The 20,850-nt window shown below is 38.5% G+C and overlaps 1 protein-coding gene across 3 annotated transcripts in view; it reads right to left on the bottom strand.

Moving 5' to 3' along the window:
- Positions 1–16,197, bottom strand: part of WNT8B (Wnt family member 8B) — a 67,751-nt gene extending 51,554 nt beyond the window's left edge. Inside the window, exon 1 of one of the 3 annotated variants that reach the window (XM_056530519.1) lies at positions 15,846–16,197. Coding sequence is in view for 2 of the 3 variants with exons in the window: in XM_056530518.1 (XP_056386493.1) it covers positions 15,856–15,920 (65 nt within the window). In the remaining variant the exon portion in view is untranslated. The remainder of the gene's footprint in view (positions 1–15,845) is intronic. The other 2 variants (XM_056530518.1, XM_056530521.1) reach the window with 2 other exon arrangements.
- Between the last annotated feature and the right edge of the window lie 4,653 nt (positions 16,198–20,850).

The following is a 20,850-nucleotide window of genomic DNA, read 5'->3' as shown; positions in this document are numbered from 1 at the left end:
AGGGTGCGTGATGGCTAGTACGTAGCCGCCACGCCTCCTCCCATAGACCTGAATGGAGGGGGTGGGGCAGCTGTAGTTGCCAGTCTTCCAGCACGGAGCAGAGTTTGCTCCGTGCGCGGATGACCGTGTGCCGTGCTGGTGATCGTGGGGGTCCCCAGCGGCTGGATCCCCGCAATCTAACATCTTATCCCCTATCCTTTTGATAGGGGATAAGATGTTTTGCACCGGAGTACTCCTTTAAATTTATTCTATCACAAACAGTGTTACAGAGGAGCTACGTTTCAGCAACCTGCATGACTATAATGGAATAAAAGCATGAAGTCACTTTACATCTGGTGAGTGCCTTTGAATTATTGTTATCTTGGACATTGCCTCTCATTTACTATTGCAAACCCGACATGTTTTGTCGGGTTGTGCGCCAGATTCTGGCACATTGCACCAGAAATTCTTTCTGCACCAGAATTTGTGCCAGAATTTGCGCCAGAATTGAAAAAAACCTGACTAACTCTCCATTTTACTAAGAAAACCCTAAAAAGGGCCGTGGCCGTCAGGAAAAGGGAGCGTGGTCACTGAAACGGTGCGTGTTCCCGACATTTTCACAAACACCCAACATATTTACTAAGGTTTCCACAGAAAATGTGGTGGATTTCATCTGAGGAAAACCAGACGGATCAGAGCATGTGTAAAAAAAAAAAGCAAAAATGTAGGGAAAGTGGAACATGTAGGGAAACCTTAGTAAATACTGTGGGAAAAAAATAGTAGGAATTAAAACCCACAAAGAAACCTACACTCCACTCTTAGTAAATCAGGGCCATTGTCTATACCTGGCTTCTTTCATGAAAAGAGCACTACCTATAAAGTTTTGTGACCCACATAAGTTCACTGCTTACTACAATAGTCATATTTGGCCTGCAGCACTGGGCCACCAGCAGTGCCTGCACTTTCCTTTTCTCCTCTTGGCTATTGGCAATCAACAAGTGAGATGGGACACTGTTGTGGGCAATGAATGACTGAGCAGGCAGGTCCTGCTGAAATGGCTCAGACATAGAAACAATCGATGATGAGCGGGGGATCAGAAGTTACTGGAAGGAGAGTTCAGAGAGTCAGGAATGGCTAAGTATCATATATTTTTTTTTATCTTCACAGTATGCCCACAAAATTGTTGAATACTGGAATCCCAAGTTAACCTTAACCATAAAAACAAAAGTATCACTTAATAGCCAGATTAAACATTTTTTTCATGTATACACATTTATGTGGCCATAAATGTTGGTAGCTTTATATCTGTTTTTTCACTCCACTTTCTCTAGCCTGCAAACTGCCCAAACAGTACCCTGTGCTGCTAACAGGGACATGTGGTTTTGGAGCAGGGGTCAGGGTGTAACTGACCAGCACCAAATAGGAAGGAAAGAAGGTTAGCTAGAAGCTAGTGTAGATGATGTCCAAAGATGAGGGCTGCTGGAGACACTTATAAGTAGGGAAATGGAGTTTATTGGGTAGAATTTGTTTTAAACTTTTTAAAAGAGGTTTTTAAAGAATTTATGCTAGATACATAACATCAATGGGGGCCATTTATCAATGTTTGCTTATGTATTCCTTTTTTTAGTTATTTTTTTCTTAAATTTTTTTTTTGCTTATGTGCGACTTATCTATCAACTGGTTTTAGCCTGTTGATAAATTTCTTTCATGTAAGCAAATATTTTTAATTTTTTGCTTTGGTAGTGGCTTTTTCTGCTCCATGTCTGAGCTGGAGTAAATTTAGTAGGTTTTTCATGCCATGTGACTTTTTTGCGACTTTCGCACTTGATAAATCTCTGACCACTGCAAGTCAAAAATCACTTTTTGCTTCGGTAAGCAAGATTTTTTTTTTTTTGCTTAGAGTAGTCGCACTTGCGTCTTTTTTGTGACAATTTTAAGCAAAAAAATCTGCTAAATGCTTTGATAAATGTCCCCCATTGTCAGCAGCATTTATATTTATAGAGCATGTTGCCAAAAAATGAACATTTGGAGAGTGAAATAATTGATTTGTTATTTTTTATGGTTGATCATTTTTATTTACAATAGGCAATTATACAGTAGTGTCAGAAATGAGCAAATCATAAGCCAGTGTAAATGAGCCATAGGGCCCTTTTACATGAGCTGATGAGCTGCATGTGAGCCATAAGGAGTCTTGATCAACAATACAGCAGGGACGTATGATCGATTGCTGGAACATTTGCGTGGCTTATGAAAATAATCACTGTTGGTCACATATGACCTGTTTACAGAGGGCAATGGTATTGCCAGTAGCGATAATCTTAATGGCAATAGGAAATAATACCAGCTCAAAGTGTGCACAGTGGGAGAGAAACCTTGGAGGACAGCTCATGCAGGCTGGAGAAAGAGAGAACAGCACCCAATAGGTAGTTTGCAGGACAGACTGATATAGGTTATATAAAACTATAGAGAGACAAATCTCACATTGAAAGTGTCTGTAGGTGCAAAAGAAGGCAACATTTTTAATAAAAACCTACAGAAAATAATGTGTTTTTCTTCGTAAGAATAAAAAAATGCTTAGCTTTCAACTCTGCTTCATCATGTTCAACTTCTGTTAAACATTACTACATTACTCTATCCAAGTTACCTTCTATAGTATCAGGAATAAGACAGTCCTATGTGTGGTATAGTGGTTTTCTGAGAATACATATTGAGGGGGAAAGGGGCAAATAAATATTAGAGGGACAATGGTTTCTGCAGTAATATCAAGACATATTACTTTACAGAGAGATTAGTGGAAGGATTAGTGGATGCATGGAATAGCCGTCCTGCAGAAATGGTCACTGCAAATACAGTGAAGAAGTTTAACCCCTTAAGGACGCAGGGTTTTTCCGTTTTTGCATTTTCATTTTTTCCTCATCACCTTCTAAAAATCATAACGCTTTCAATTTTGCACCTAAAATTCCATATTATTATTTTTTTTTGCGCCACCAATTCTACTTTGCAGTGACATTAGTCATTTTACCAAAATATCCACGATGAAGAGGAAAAAATTTTTATTGTGCGACAAAATTGAAGAAAAAAATTCAATTTTGTAACTTTTGGGGGCCTCCGTTTCTACGCAGTAAAAATCTTATCTTTATTCTGTGGGTCATATGGTTAAAATGATACCCTATTTATATAGGTTTGATTTTGTATTACCGTATATACTCGAGTATAAGGCGAGTATTTCAGCACGATTTTCCGTGCTGAAAATGCCCCCCCCCCCCCCTCGGCTTATACTCGAGTGAACTCTCCACCTGTCAATCCCTTCTCAGTGGTCTTCAACCTGCGGACCTCCAGATGTTGCAAAACTACAATTCCCAGCATGCCCGGACAGCCATCGGACACTGCCGGACCTTCGTCATCATCCAGACCCCCCTTTAGTTTTCTGCTCACCTCCCCTCGGTGGGAAGGAAGGGTGAGCTGGTCCGGGCCATCTATGCTGCAGGGACCGTCCGGTGGGGAGGGTTAGTCATTCCGGGCTGTCCATCTTCACCGCAAGGCCCTCTTCTCCGCTCCGGGCCGGCCCCGGACTAGTGACTTTGCCTTGACGACGACGCACAGGGACGTCCCTGCGCATGAACGTCCCTGTGCGTCGTCGTCAAGGTAACGTCACTAGTCCGGGCCGGCCCGGAGCGGAGAAGAGGGCCTCCTGGGGAAGATGGACAGCCTGGAACGACTAACCCTCCCCACCGGACGGTCCCTGCAGCATAGATGGCCCGGATCAGCTCACCCTTCTTTCCCACCGAGGGGAGGTGAGTAGAAAACTAAAGGGGGGTCTGGATGATGACGAAGGCCTGGCAGTGGTCTTCAACCTGCAGACGTCCAGATGTTGCAAAACTACAACTCCCAGCATGCCCGGACAGCCGATGGCTGTCCGGGCATGCTGGGAGTTATAGTGTTGCAACATCTGGAGGCCCGCTGGTTGAAGACCACTGATTGAAGGGATTGACAGGCGGTGATGATGAAGGGGGGGGGGATGATGACGAGGGGGATGATGACAGGGTGATGATGACTGGGGTCTGGATGATGACAGGGTGATGATGACGGGGGTCTGGATGATGACAGGGTGATGATGACGGGGGTCTGGATGATGACAGGGTGATGATGATGGGGGTCTGGATGATGACAGGGTGATGATGATGGGGTTGTTAATGACGGGATCATGACAGGGGGGATGATGTATTTCCCACCCTAGGCTTATAGTCGAGTCAATAACTTTTCCTGGGTTTTTGGGGTGAAATTAGGGGCCTCGGCTTATCTTCGGGTCGGCTTATACTCGAGTATATATGGTACTTCTGAAAAAAATCATAACTACATGCAGGAAAATTTATATGTTTAAAATTTTCATCTTCTGACCCCTACAACTTTTTTATTTTTCCGCATACGGGCCAGTATGTTAGCTCATTTTTTGTGCCGTGAGCTGAATTTTTTTATCGGTACCATTTTTATATTGATCGGACTTTTTTTTAATCGCTTTTTATTCATTTTATCATTATATAATAAGTGACCAAAAATACGCTATTTTGGCCTTTTTTTGCGCGTACGCCATTGACCGTGCAGTTTAATTAACGATATATTTTTATTGTTCGGACATTTCCGCATGTGGAGATACCACATGTTTATTTTTATTTACACAGGTTTTTTTTTTTTTATGGAAAAGGGGGGTGATTCTTACTTTTATTAGGGAAGGTGTTAAATTATCTTTATTAACTTTTTTTTCACACTTTTTTTTTTTGCAGTGTTATAGCCCCCCTGGTGGCTATTTCACTGCACATACCGATCTTATACACAGATCATTGCCATGCAAAGATCAATGTAATCGGCGGTCGATTGCTCAAGCGTTCTAGCTGATTGGGACATCGCGATTTACCCGCAACGGTCCCGATCAGCCTGACTGAGCTGCCGGGAAGCTTTTACTTTCATTTTAGAAGCGGTGATAAACTTTGAATGCCACGTCTAAAGGGTTAATAGCACGCGACACAACGATCGGTGCCCCACGCTATTAGCCCAGGGTCCCGGCTGTCATTAGCCACCGGGACTGACCCGGTATGATGCGGGGTCATGGCGTGACCCCGCGTTTTATACGGCGACCGGGCGCAGGGCGTACAGGTACGCCGGAGTCCTTAAGAGGTTAAACATGCATGGGATAGGCGTAAGGCTATCCTTCATATAAGATAGGGCCAGGGACTATTGATAGGATTCAGATTATTGGGCAAACTAGATGAGCTGAATGGTTCTTATCTGCCGACACATTCTATGTTTCTATTATGGTTGCTCTTAGTAGTAGTGAGAGTTTGGCACATACATATGTATATACATGGTCAATGTGCCTAAAAAACAATATTGCAGGTCGTTTATCCAGCTGTTTGTTGGATGTCTTGGGGACCAACCCCCACTGATCACACATTGATCAAGGTGTATTCCTGGTAATGGGCCAATTTTACATAATAACCTTTGTAAAAACTTTTTTATAGGTGTTATGACCTTTCAGGGTATTCATTATAAAATTAGGTTCTCTAAAGGCAAACAAATACTTTAAAGAATAATTCAGGACTTCAGAGTTATATGCTAATACTGCAAGAAATGTATATTAGCATAGGTAACAAAAATTTTAACTTTTCAACATTTTATATGGGTAAGTAAACCAGATATTTAATCTCCAGGCCATAAGGCTGAGCTTGGGTTTTAGTCAGGGTCTAAACACTCAGACCCAAACCGATGAGGAGAATGAACTGGGAGAAGTGTATTCTTAGAGAGTTCTCTCCTGGCTCTGTGTCATGTGACTGAGATGGTCACATAATATAAGCCTATGGGCCATCTCTGTCACATAGATACAGAGCGGAAAGAGAAGTGTGCAGCAGCGCTCCTCTCTCCCCTCTCATTCTAGTGATTGGTCGGGGTCTGAGCTGTCAGACCCCGACCAATGAAAACTTTTCATATGTCTCAAAGTTTATTCTAGTGACAGGTATACTTTAGTGAATCGACATTCTGATAGGGAAATTAAAAACTGTTCTGTTCTCCAGTGCAGATGCCATTGCTTTGATGGTAAAATAGCATTACATTCAGCACCAATTTCCCTATCAAAACAGCAGATATATGTTGATAGAACCCAGTAGAGCCCAATATATGGTAGTGTTCACTGGTCACTGCTGGTGTCTGTTGTGCAATGGGTCCATCACAGCATATTGGCTTCCATTATAAACTCAGATGTCAACTGAGCCTTAAGCTGATAATATACATTATTCTGGGTGAATCCTGCCAGTTATCAGATTGTTAGGATACTTCTTTATGGTGGTAAAAATGTAAACGTTGCCACTATGTAAATAATAAGAGATATAAATACTGTATGGCAATACAACCACTTTTTATATGATAGGACATATGGTCATCAGAGAATCTCCGTTGGGAAGGCCTTTATAGAGAGGAAAAGCAGGACCAAAGGAACAAGCATGTTAAAATAAAGTAGCTATTTCTCACAAAGTCTTAAATGTGAGTTTAGTGACCCCCATATACTTATATAGTGGTGTTTAGCCCAGGTTTGCCTTAAAAAAGATCTGATCCAACTGTGGCAGACTAGACCAAGCCATGTATTACATGATTGTCTATTTATTTAAACATCATGCATTATGTAAAACAATATTTCCCCTGTAACAGGCAAATGTGTAGTTTAGCTAGAGATACTTGATAATTTCCAGGGTTTTAAGAAGCTGGACATTGTATTAATTTTATTGAAAATCTAAGTGACATTTTATAGGTGAAAATTAATAGTTCTACACATCATATTTGAGAATTTACATTCAAAGTGCCCCATCATATGAGACAATATCTTGTTATGAGTGGCTTTGGATCTGAATGACTAATTCTTTTCATGGGATTTTCATCTTGGGCCACAGGGCTTGGAGTTATACAACGCGCATGTAGATGATGCAAAGGCTGTAACTTTTTGGTTGGGCTTCAACATTTTCCGTTGTGTCAAACTCTTGTCTCAAATCCGGTTCCAAATAGCATTTAATTACGAAGAGGCTTAAAATTAAAACCCGAACGCTACGTATTTTTGATGTTACTTGGTAACCATTTCTATGGAGCTTTTCTAAAACTGGAAATTGAAAGAAGGGGAACAGCCATTGCAGACCTGCATAATTCTGGTGTGAGTTTCCATTCAGACACTATTCCAAGCACTTCATCTGACCTCTTCAAACCAAATGTATTTAGGTTGGGAAATGCTAAGGGCTGTATTCCTAAGGCATTTAGGACCAAACAGGATACCAGGGGGATTAATTTGAAGAGGTAACCTCTGATACCACAGGACAAAAAGAGATAAAGAACATGTGGAAAAACATTGATGGTAGTGACCAGTCAACATTATCATAATCCTATTAACTCTAAACCCAGACTCACCTGGTATGAAGTGGATCTAAGAGTGAAGGAACTGTGGTGTTAATACCAATGCTCCCTAATCTGCAATTGGACTATGTTAAAGTGAATGGATAGCTTTGAAGAGACCAAATGTCCTTGTTTTAGACCTCACATACACAAACATTTATGGACTGCTGGATTTCTAATCTGCTAATTGTCTACAGAAGAACTCATGTAAAGTACACCATTAACCTGCCTTATATGAAAGCACATTGGTAAAGTACACCATTAACCTGCCTTATATGAAAGCACATTGGTGTTGTAAGTAGTTTTCGTACATATATTCTTGATGAATGAAGATACATTTTGGAATGGATTTTAAGAATACTGTGAAAGCACACTTGTCTAGACAAGACTGTGCAACGCATAGGACCTCTAAGTTTCCTGCTCAAGAATAAATTCCACTCTCTATCTCTGTTCCTCTTTATGTTCATTCTCATGTCCAATTAACACAATTACTACAAGAATTTCCAGGTCTGGGCAAACACATTAGCCCAGTCTGTGATCACTCATGCCTTTTTAAAATCAGCAGCGTCCTTATCTAAATTGGGCATTTCTCAATGTGGACTGTGTTCAGCTGACACCAGCAAATTTGTTCTGGATAAAAAGTTATAAATTCAGGAAAAATGCTGGTGTAAGGAATCTGTCAATCTTCCCTATTGTACAATCCAAATAAACTTACAATTTCAATTGCCTACAAAACAGTTGAGACAATCTTGTCAACAGCTGCTTTAAACTGGGCTATTTACGTATGTGTTTGAATACAGACACGTAGATAAAGAAATAAAGTTTTTTTTTATAGGGACTTAGTCTACTGATTGACTAGGACTGGAAGAACTTTGACACTTAGAGTTTTGCCATTTAATACTAATTAGAATGCCTTATAATACACTGCAACATCTAATACACCGCAATGTGTTTAGTGGAGCTCAACATATGTAGTGCATGTATAGCTCTTACTATGGGCCCATATTGTGCTTCCATAATTCTCACATATTATATAGAAGCACAAAGGGGTTTTACATGAAAACCTGCAAGAAAATAGAATGGCATGTTCTAACACATAATGTTCTGCAGACATTTTCTTCCCTAGAAGCAGAACCATTAATATGCAGATTCTGTTCACGTGACCATGCTATGTGCATAGAACCAAAAGAAATATACATTTTTAAATGTAACTTATTATATAAAATGTTGCAATAATCTAAATATTAGAACAGTTGTTTGCATTGCCTCTATGATGAAAACCATACAAGTTTTGAGAACCAACTTTAAAAGGGTATTCTGGAGGCTGATTGTTTAATTAATTGTTTTAATAAAATTAGATTACTTTATTTAAATTTACAGTTTTGTTTAATGTTAATTTAGATGTTGTCTGGCAGCAGTAAGAACTGACAAAGGGCTGCTCATGTACTGGTCCTGACACACTCACTGATCAATACGCTGCAGAGTACACAGGACAAGTGATAGCTATCCACCCCTAATGTATATTATAAGGGATTTTGCCATTAGAAGTATAGTGATCTGTGAGAGCAGCCCTGCAGTTCCCGACATGGACATTGGTGGCAGCAGAGACCCCTGTGTCCGCTCTTACTGTTTTTAGCCAACAGCTAAGTCAACCAAAAGTGTCATTTTTTGTTCAAGTAAATTTATATAATATTATAGCAACAAATTAAACATGTTTTTAGTTTTGGAATTCTCATAGTTTCTGACATACTGTACACACGTCCTTTATATAGTTGAGTTAAATTGTCATATGAACCCCATTCAGCCCCAAGTTCTAAAGGAATTAAGTATTGTAATAGGCAGACCTCTATTTTTAATATTCAGGGACTCTATAGTAACAGGGATTGTTCCCCAGGACTGGTGCATGGCAAATGTGGTGCCAATATTTAAAAAGGGGACAAAAGGTGACCCAGGGAATTGTAGACCTGTTAGTTTAACCTCTGATGTATGTAAATTGTTTGAGGGTTTTCGTATATTTGGTTTTTCCAAAGCATTTGATATGGTGCCACATAAAAGGTTGGTACATAAAATGAGAAGGATTGGGCTGGGGGAGAATGTGTGTAAGTGGGTAAGTAACTGGCTCAGTGATAGGAAACAGAGGGTGGTTATTAATGGTACTTATTCTGATTGGGTGACTGTTACTAGTGGGGTACCACAGGGGTCAGTTTTGGGTCCTTATTTATTTAATATATTTATTAATGACCTTGTAGAGGGGTTGAATAGTAAAATAGCAATATTTGCAGATGATACTAAACTCTGTAAAGCGGTAAACCCAATAGAGGACAGTGCACTATTACAAATGGATCTGTATAGGTTGGAGGTTTGGGATGAGAAGTAGCAGATGAGGGTTAACACTGATAAATTTAAGGTAATGCACATGGGGAGGAAAAATCCGGGACGGGGTTATATATAAATGGGAGAACACTTGGGACGACTGATGTGGAAAAGGACTTAGGGCTCTTAGTTAGTAGTAAACTTAGCTGTAGTGACCAGTGTTGGGAAGCTGCTGCCAAGGCAAATAAAATCATGGGGTGCATCAATAGGGGCATAGATGCCCACGACAAGGAAATAATTCTACCACTGTACAAATCACTAGTCAGACCACACATAGAATACTGTGTACAGTACTGTGCACCAGTGTACAAGAAAGATATAGTTGAGCTGGAGAGGGTTCAAAGACGGGCAACCAGGGTAATACGGGGAATGGGAGGACTACAGTACCCAGAAAGATTATCAGAATTGGGGTTATTTAGTTTATAAAGAAGAAGGCTTAGGGGAGACCCAATAACTATGTATAAATATATCAGGGGACCTTACAGAGATATCTCTCATGATCTATTTATACCCAGGACTGTATCAATAACAAGGGGGTATCCTCTACGTCTAGAGGATACACCAGCACAGACGGGGGTTCTTTACTGTAAGAGCAGTGAGACTGTGGAATTCTCTCCCGGAGGAGGTGGTCATGGTGAACTCTGTAAAAGAGTTCAAAAGGGGTCTGAATGCATTTTTGGAGAATAATAACATTGATGGTTATGTATACTTGATATTTAGGGACAGCATGTTGATCCAGTGATTTATTCTGACTGCCATATTTGGAGTTGGGAAGGAATTTTTTACCTCTATTATGAGGGTTTGCCTTCCCCTGGATCAACTCAGTAGGGACTCATTAGGGATATAGGTTGAACTAGATGGACTCTGGCCTTTTTTTAACCTTATGAACTATGTTACTATGTTACAGTTACATATGTTAAATTTCTATAGCAACTATAACATTCCATACCAAACACACATAACCACAAAGGGTAAAAATGCCCATTAAAACCCATTTTGTTATTGCTTTTTCTATATTCTGAGTGCATAGTTCCTGTGTAGGACCCTCATCTACTCAATTGAGCAGAGAATGACTACAAAGATTGTCATGTGGGAGGACTCAGCATACCTAAATGGTAACTGTGTTATTCTTATTTTTTTCAATGGTGATGTCATAGGGAGATTGAACAAGTACTTCCAGGTTTGCAGACAGATTTAAGATGATTATTGGTTTCAGTAACCCATGATCATATTATTGTCAGGAGATTAATCTAAGAAATGAATTTGAAAAAAGCATAATTTCTTTGAGGTTTCACAAAAGTATCCTTTAAAGGCGTACTCCAGTGGAATTTTTTTTTTCAAATCAACTGGTGCCAGAAAGTTATACAGATTTCTAAATTACTTCTATATAAAAATCTTAATCCTTCCAATACTTATCAGCTGCTGTATGCTCCAGAGGAAGTTGAGTAGTTCTTTTCAGGATGACCACAGGGCTCTCTGTTAACACCTGTGTCCATGTAAGGAACTGTCCAGAGCAGAAGAGGTTTGCTATGGGGATTTGCTCCTACTCTGGACAGTTCCAGCCTACTCTGTCAACAGAGAGCAGAAAATAACTACTCAACTTCCTCTGTAGTATACAGTCGCTGATAAGTACTGGAAGGATCAAGATTTTTTTTTTAATTCAGCTTTAAATGGGGTTGTCTTCTGCTAGATCTTTTAGGCTTTGTATTAGGGTTACATTATTGTGCCACAGTTTGGAGCCACAGGAGAATCCTGTAGTACTTTTATGGGCCAGTCTAACCCTCTTAGTAGTTGTGTATGGTAAATAATCAGTGTGCTGCCTCATGGATCTACATCACTGGGCACATGTAGAACCATTTTTATTACTTGTAGTTAGTGATTGTGTTGTACTACAATTGTCTTCCTTTGATTGTGGTAGTATTTCAGCCATAGATATGCATAATTGGGGGAGATTTACTAAGAAAACTGCACCAGAATTCTGGCCACACGTTTGGTAATAAACTGGCATAATTTGCTCCAGATTTTTTTCACATCTTTAGACATATATTCTGCCTCACTAATCAATTTGAAAATGGTATCTAAAAGTGATGTCACTTAGAGAAAGAGGGACAGGTTGAAACCCACCTTATTTGTGTTTAAAGCAAGACGACCAAGAAGTGACTGAAGAAAGAGGGAAGTATCCAAAATGTCTATCAGAAAGCTCAAAATCTATCATACATTGTGCACCACTAATACATTTGGCATTTCTATGGTGTACCTAATGTTTGCATTAAAACTTATGGAGGTAGCAAATGTCCAAAGACTGAATGCAAGAGTAAATACATGTGCCTTCACATACTGCAGTCTCTGAGATAGCATAAAGGATACATAGATAAAAAATCTAAACACGGAACAACAAAAAGAAAAGGTCACTAACATTTGACACAGCCACTAAACCATAAATACTTCTGGGAAAACTCAGATTGTTATCATTTAGTTTCCAAAGCACAGGATGACCATATCTGGATTTCCAGAAGATAGTCTGCATTTTATGACAGTCGTAAACTGAGGGAAGTCTTATCTTTTGTCAGTGGAAAGGGTATAGGTGTCTATACACCTTAGATAGCTGTCACCAGCCAACAGGCATTCACCCTAAGCCCTCCATACACAGGCTCACTTGGCTTGGCTTAAAATGTGTGTGTTCTAAATAGAGAAAGGGAAATAAACTAATGCCAGACATACTGTTTCTGGTGGTGGATTATCTCCTTTGAGAACAAAAAGTTGAGCATGTTGAAATTTTCTTCCTAATATTTAGGGGGGCTTGGGGTGGTTGACACATATATTGTAGGAATTTGGGGATTTGGCCAATATCCGAGTAATTTGACCACCTTTAGAATTATTATTATACGTGGAAGCTCAGGTTCACTTATACTAAAGCAAAAATCCTTTACACCACTGCATATCTTCACATTCATACCAAAATTGCAGATATATAAATTTCAGGAAGAGTTGTAAGTGATTATTATTGCATCATAATAAATATGATAAGGCACTTACTTTTACAGTTACAACTGCTGTTATTGTGAAGAAACAACTATTTTTCCCCCAGTATGCAGCAATTGGCATCAGCTTCTTAATCATTTTTTGCCTTTTTCTGGATTAATACAGTATGGTTAATTGTTGAACTTGATGGTTTTTGGTCTTTTTTTAACCTTATCAGCTATGTAACTATGCATATGGATGGAAAAAATATATATACTTTTCTACCCTCAAAAATCATTGTTCAGCATTAAGTTTGTTGATCACTGAACCATGGAAAACATGGATCATTGAAACATGGAAAAGTTAAGTTATAATACATTTCTAAAGTATAGTAATAATGATAATAGGGCCTCCTGAATAAAAAAATAATAATAATAATAATAATGCACACTGGATTGTGTCTAGTACTGCAACTTATTCTCGTTCATCATTATTATTAATTGAAGATGAGCCACAATTCCAGAATCAACCCATGAACAAGAATGGTGCTGTTGCGGAAAAAAAGCTGATCACATTTGTTTCTCTTTAACCAATGTCCCAAAAGCAGTAACTGCTCAGAAAAAACCCTTGGAAGAATATTTTTAATGCATTTTAAGAAAAGCAAATACCTATGTATATAGAATGAGCTAAGAATGCAAAGCCCATTATTTACTGCTTATGTCCTATCTTGAAGGATTTTGACCTAAGGTGGAATCCTGATCATTTAGGCTAATTACAAAAGTGACTTCAACTTAGAATCTCAGATTCCATAAATTTCCAAGACATTCCATCCTAATAATAATGCTTAACTCCGTGGGAATGCCAAGTCAAAAGACCTTGGTGTGTGGCGGCCACTATTATTACTGGGTCACATCATTTTAAGTCCTACACACAAGAAACATGATCATTTGTGTGCACAAATAAAAAAAAACACAATCCTGGCTGATTTATTAGCCTATGTCTCGAGATTTATATACAAGATTTCTACTGTAAGGATGGACAGGATAAAATCCCAGACTCTTCTTAGGAAACAGCAGCAAATGTATGAAGTAGGTGTTCTTTAATCTACTACATATTCATCACAGTCATCATATGTTCATGACTGACAAATCTCCATTTTATGCTGTATTCACCTTGAGTGAGAACATTTATAGATAACCATAAAATGTATAAACAACCATAACATTTAATTATAACCAATAAATTTAGCAGAGACCTATGATATGGAGTCATTGTTTAGTAGAAACCCCTATTTATTGAAGTTAGCCCAGATTTAACACTACCACATAATCCTTTAAAGCTTAAACTCAAAATGAAATGGTTAAAAAAAAAGAAAGAAAGAAATTAGATTTAGGAATGTAATCTGTACTTCACTAGATGTCAAAGCAAATAGTCTAATTATTTAGTGTCATAATACTAACCCTACTACATTATCCAAACTTAGTTTGGTGCATAACTTCATTAGGTTGTTACAGTCTGACATTAGAGATTTAGAAAAATGGAATAGTGATTTTTTGTGAAGAAATTATTAAGGACATAAAAAGAGTTAACCCAAAATGAACAGATCGAAAAGTAAGTACAATTAAAGCATATTGTAGTAATTATAATGGCTAATGAACAGATGCATTTAGTATTGTTCAATAATTTATTATTGAACATACAGTATTAATGATATTGTTTAGAATATGAAGTCTGGGCTGTCCTGTCGTAATGCTTGCCAACACCTACGTAAAGAGATGTTAACGTATTGTATCATAAAATGTCATAGACGGAACGACTACCATGAACGATCCAACCAGTTTTACAATCATGAATGAAAACAGTCAAACAAAACAGTTCGGATCAATTTAAATCTGTTCCAAAACGTATCTTTGGCACTCTGACATTTTCTTAGTCATCAATATTTAGATAATTGTAGTAAATAAATAAACCTATAGAATGTAAATGCACAATACCTCACTAAATACAATCATACAGTTTTTGAAAATGTATTTTTTGTACACAGCCTCCTCTATGGTAAAAACAAAAAAAAAAAAAAATAATATTTATGGTCAGCATGAGAATTAAAGATTGTACTAATTTATTCTCATCTTCTACTTATTTCTGGATGCCATGGTACATAGCATTTACACAAGCCAATAGTCAACCCTTTACCTGCTGATTGATATTAACTGTGTATTTCTACTCTGCACTATGTACCACACATCTCTGAGTTCTATTCTTAACTATTTTAAGAATGTTTCAAATTGTTTTCATTCTGTGTATGAAACATTTTTTCACATACATTTGCATACGAGAATACTAAATTCCTAAAGTAAATATTTAAAAAATGAATCTAACATCATTTGTCCATCATTGTTAACTCATCTATCTTTCTATATGTCTGTCTATCTATTTATTGTATTTTTTGGGGGCCGATTTATGTTCTATATCACCCTTTTCTTTTTATTGCATTTTTTATGTACAGTATTATAGTTTTATATAAACATTATTATTTGTTAAAAAAAAACTTTTGCATTAACATATATTTTTTTTTCCACCCCAATAACTAGTCATACAAATACAATAAGTATACTTAAAAATAAAACTTTAAACTAGTTATAAAAATATATAGAATCATATATGAAATACAAGCAGTGACAAGATAAGTCACCAATGAAAGGATTGTCTTTTTTACTTAAAACAAATCTGGTGTCTGCATTTCATGACCCTACATCACATGCTAAAAACCCAGCATGTGTCTAGAAGCGAGAGAGATGGAAGGAATGTATCCCGGATTTGCAGATTTGTACTCTAAAAGATTAGAATAGGAAGTTATACATAACAAAGGTAATTTCTTGTGGAAGCACAACACTTCACAAAGATAATATCTGTCTGTATGTCTAGCTATCTATGAGAGTGAATATATCTATAAAGTTTATTTGTATTTTGTACCAACCTTTATTGATTATTTTACCAAAATTAAGAAAATACCTTTCTTGTTTGCTCAATATTCTAATATGAGAATGAAAGCAACATAGGTGTTCCTATCTTAATACAAAAGATAAAAAGAATCAGATGACACTCACTGGTACTTACCAAGTATTTCCAAAATGAACTGGAAGCAGGAGGAAGATGATAAACAGAGAGCCAATATACAACATAATCCAACACTGGGAAGCCCTGAGATGCTAGAAGCAAAGTTTTAGTCAGGACCAGTAAGGGATCCCAAGTGAGAACCAAGGGGGTAGCGAAATGGAGCTGCAAACCTACTAAGAAGAGATTATCTACTTAATTAAAGATTTTCCCTCTAAACCCTTTAGCCAATCAGGACTCATGTGCCAGAGAGAGATTGAGTTGATCAAAAGAACACCCCAGGCTCCAATAAAACAAACACCAAGACAGAGGACAGAAGACAGCAGCTAAGAGGGAGGAGGGAGCAAGTCAAAGAGATCCTATGTGTACAGTGCATATAATACCTTTCATCTGGACTGGGGGGTGGGAGTTCACCAGTTCTTATTAATATAAAATGTGATATGTTAGGCATAATTCTCTGAAGCAGAGGTTTGCACATCAGCATGTAGGTGTTTCGGGTCTGGGTCACAAGCTACATCCCACAAGGAGAAAACCATGTGTGTTCACATGAGGACCAAGGTTTATTTATTTATATATAAATATATATATATATATATATATATATATATATATATATATGTGTGTGTACAATATATGCTATCTACCTTAATCCTATTAATATACATGTTATGCTTGTGTGGTTTGTCTACAAAAGAATATGTTTCTGCGAAAAAATCCAAAAATAATAACTGAAAAATATACCTATATAAATAAGTCACATGCACTTGTTTGTTTTGTTTAAGTTTACTCCTTGGGACGCAAGGTGTAAATGGATGGCATGTGTCTACATTCCTGGTTTAACATGAGCATCCTAAGGGGTTTAAAATGGAAATCTCTTTCAAACTCTGTTCTCACATGCCGGCAGTGACGCTGCTGTGTGTACATGGCATTTACATAAACCATGTGCTCAACATGACAATATGCTACAGTGGTCCAAGATTTTACACCAAAATGGATTCAAAGTTCCAGCACTAGACAACCCTATTTGGAGTGGCTTTAGGAACCAATCAGATGCCACTAGGGTCTATTTATTATGGATTGACGTAGAAAAAAATGTCAAGATATAAATATGTCTATTCCCATTGCCATATATTTCCACAGCACTTTACAATGTGGTATGTACTGTTGTCTTATAGCAACATATCCTGGGGTTGAAGCCGACCAGGAACAACAGATTGTGAGTCAGAGACTGATGTCAATGATGTTATCCCCAGTACAGCACTGCAGAATGTGTTGGCAGTAAATAAGCAATAATAGCAAAATGTGAAGAAAACAACAATGAGACAAAAGTAGGAAGGTCCCTGCCCCAAGAGCTTACAGTCTAATTGTGCTGATTGTGTGCTCTGTATGTGCAACAATAACAGCAGAGAATATGAGGAGATAAAAGTTTATATTGCTTAGAATAGATGGATGGAAGGTGGCTCCTCAGAACCATTTCCTCTGGGGCACAATGAATTCCAGTACTAGACTCATTTCCAAAATAGTAGAGTACAAGTTACCATGCTCTAAACAACACAACATAATAATCATAATAAACAAAGATAATCATAGTGCTAGCAGCAACATATTTATAGATCTCCATTAACTACATAACACACAACATAAAATGTAATGTGTTTACCCCAGTTTGTTACTGAAAAAGAATCTTATACAGTATCCTCAATATGTAATGTCTAGTATATAAAGAGTTTCTGCATAAGCTTCCCTCACACAACAGTTACTTCAACTTTCTGCCTACTATAGAATACTCTAATGTGCTTTGTCTTCTTAGTAACTGATATTTTTCCTATTTTAATAAACTGTTGTTTGCACAACTCTTGAATAATGCAACAAGGATGGAGTAACCATTTGGACACTTAGGCCCTATTCAGGGGCCTGCACCTAGTGTAACTCTCACAGACTAAAAGCCAGTGCTTGGCCTACTGAAAGTCAAAGGAAATGAATAAAAATTTAGATTTGAGTAGCGTGAAGCTACTCAGGCACATATTTTTTAATGTCCAATAGCTTCACGATGATGTCCAGGACATGCAGGGGGTGAAAGTGAGCACTGGGAAACAGAGCAGGCCTTTTTTTGCTTCCTAGACAATGGGGGATATTTATCAAAGTTGTCTATGTCCCGCATCAATATAGACCAAACTACAGAGTGTTTGGCTGATCTATTGTGCACCTAATTTATCAAATGGCGCACAGCTCTTGATAAATTCTGTGCTCAGACTGCATGTTCTATGCTTTAGTCTATATTTAAACCTGCTCCAACATGGTCTGACATTTCGGCGTACTTTCAGCCTATGCGACTTGTCGCTGAAAAGTCGCTTTTGATAAATTCAGCACCAATGCATTTTTCAATGCATTTCAGTCTAAAATAGACTTGCATGCATCATGTTCTAAAAATCCTCTAGAGCAAAAGTCGCAGAAAAGTCGCACATATTTAGACTGCGACTTTCTGTGTGACAAATTTAGACAAGAAAAACCAGTCTAAATCCTTTGATAAATCTCCCCCAATGTCTTTACAAGTATTGCCTTCAACAGAGATGCACTCCAGGTTTTCTTTTTCCTCGTATCATGCACACTCACATTACTAGTCCTACAGTGCTATCTACTTCATCCCAGCACAGCTGCATCCATACGTTTCCTCAGTGTAGCTGCATCACGTGTTTACCAGCCTGACCATCCGAAAATTACAGTGCTTAATGTGTCACAGAAAAGGTTTTGTCTAGGGTCAAAAGGTGTCTTGTGACCAACAGGATAACATAATGTCCTTTCAGATCTCCCTTGGCAGCTCACAGGCTGTAAACTGCTGCTGCTATCTCTATATTATAAGGAGTGCTCAGGACTCCTAATGCTTTTCTCACATGTTGCATTCGTGGTCGGGGCTCCAAACGTGGACAGGCATCCTGACTAATAAGCAACAACAACACATAGTAATGCTAACAACCATAATAGTAATAACGAAAATAGAAATGACAATAATATTGATAATTATCATGGTAATAATGATCCTAGTAATAACAATCATAATAACTATGATAATAAAATAGTAATGACAATCATGAAACAACGAGTAACAAAGATTATAGTAACGAACATACAGCAGTCAGAAGTGTTCACAAAACCGCGACCGTGGGCAATCCTGAAGAGGGCCAAAAAAACTGGCAGTAATCAAGAAACTAATTATCACATACCTCATCCGAACACCAGACCTTAGTCGAAATTGGCCAGACGATTATCAAATACCAGGAGCCACGTAATGACAACTCCCCCTGCTTTGAGGTGCCGGGGTGTACCAATGCTCGTGTCTCATCTGATCGATTGGCTGTAAATGGTGAATCCGCACCTGTATGATTGCTGATACTAACATGTTAGTTAGAGTCAAAACCTCTTGCAGGGCCCCATCCATAAAGGACCAAAAACCTAAATAATATCCTTTGATTCCCTACTACCACCTGCCAGTGATGTTATTGCTCTAAAGACATGCCAGTAACAAAAATTGCGCAGTGTTTTACCCTGCAGACGGGGCAGGCATAACAGGTATACTACAGCCTATGAGTCATGATATTACCGCCCTGAAGATGAGTCAGTAACAATAATTATGCAGTGTATCCTCCTGCATATGTGGCTGGCACATCAGGAATACTGATGCCTAAGAGTCTTACTATTGCTCTGATAACGTGTTAGTAGCAAATACTCCGTGCATCTCCCTGCAGACATAGCAGGCATAACCAGTATTCTACCTTATATAGGACATGATATTATTGCTCTGAAAACACGTCTGTAACAATAATTGCGCAGAGCAATCCACCTACAGACATGGCAGATGTAACAGGTATACTACCGCATATGAGTCATGATATTATTGCTCTGAATCCTTTGGATAGGGGATAAAATGTTTTTGCCCGGAATACCCCTTTAAAGTTATGTAAGGCTTTGATTTTTTTTTCTTTACCCTAACAATACTATGGCATGGAATACTACATTTGCTGCTATAACCATGAACATTAGAAACGCTATGTATGAATTCCCCCCCCCCCATAAAGTTATATATGAAATGCTATGAACTCATGTGCAGTATAAATGCTAACAAAACGTATGTATAGTATGAATGCTACGAGCATATGTACAGAATAGATGCTATAGGCGTTTGAACCTTGCAAGCGCATGTACAGTCTAAATGCTATGACTGTGTGTACCCTATGCTTCTAGCGTATGACCAATAAAATTTTATGAGGGTATGAATAGAATGATTGCTATGAGCAAATGTACCACATGGGAGCTCTGAATGTAAACCCGACCTAAATACCATGCATTACGCACAGCACCAATGTTATGAGCCAATGATCCATGTAAAACTATGCTTTTATGTATCGCACCACACTGTGCGCATAAAACGGCACAAATGCTGTGGGCGTATGTGCGATATACAAGCTATGAGCCTATGTGCAGTATGAAGGCTAAAAGCATATGTGCAGTATAACAGCTATGTGCGTATGTGCATTATGAATGCTATGAGCATGTGTACAGGATGAATGATGCTATGGGCATAAGTGCAACAAGCATGCTATGCAAAAAATGTGCAGTATAAATGCTATGAGCAAACGTGCAGTATAAATGCTGAGAGTGTGCGAGCAGTGTCCACGATATGAGCGTATATGCAGTATGACTGCTATAAGCATAAGTGCAATAACCAAACTATGAGCATATGCAGTATAAATGCTGAGCGATGCCGTAACATGCCGTAACTTCTGTCAGCGTGCGTGTAGTATATATTGTTACGCTGAGCGCTCCGGGCCCCCTGCTGGCTTCGGAGCGCTCACAGCGTGTGTCCGTAGGCAGCGCTCTGGCGTTTCGGCGTGTGCGTCCCCGCTCTCTAGTGCGCGCGTGGCGGGACTCTTAGATTTAAAGGGCCGGTGCACCAGGGATTGGTTCCTGGCCCAAAGTGGTTATTAAGGGTTAAGGTTTGTG

Source organism: Hyla sarda, chromosome 7 (assembly GCF_029499605.1).
Source record: "Hyla sarda isolate aHylSar1 chromosome 7, aHylSar1.hap1, whole genome shotgun sequence".
Classification (NCBI taxonomy): Eukaryota; Metazoa; Chordata; class Amphibia; order Anura; family Hylidae; genus Hyla; species Hyla sarda.
Note: the sequence above shows the minus strand (reverse complement) of the source record. Positions and strands in the feature narration are given on the sequence as shown.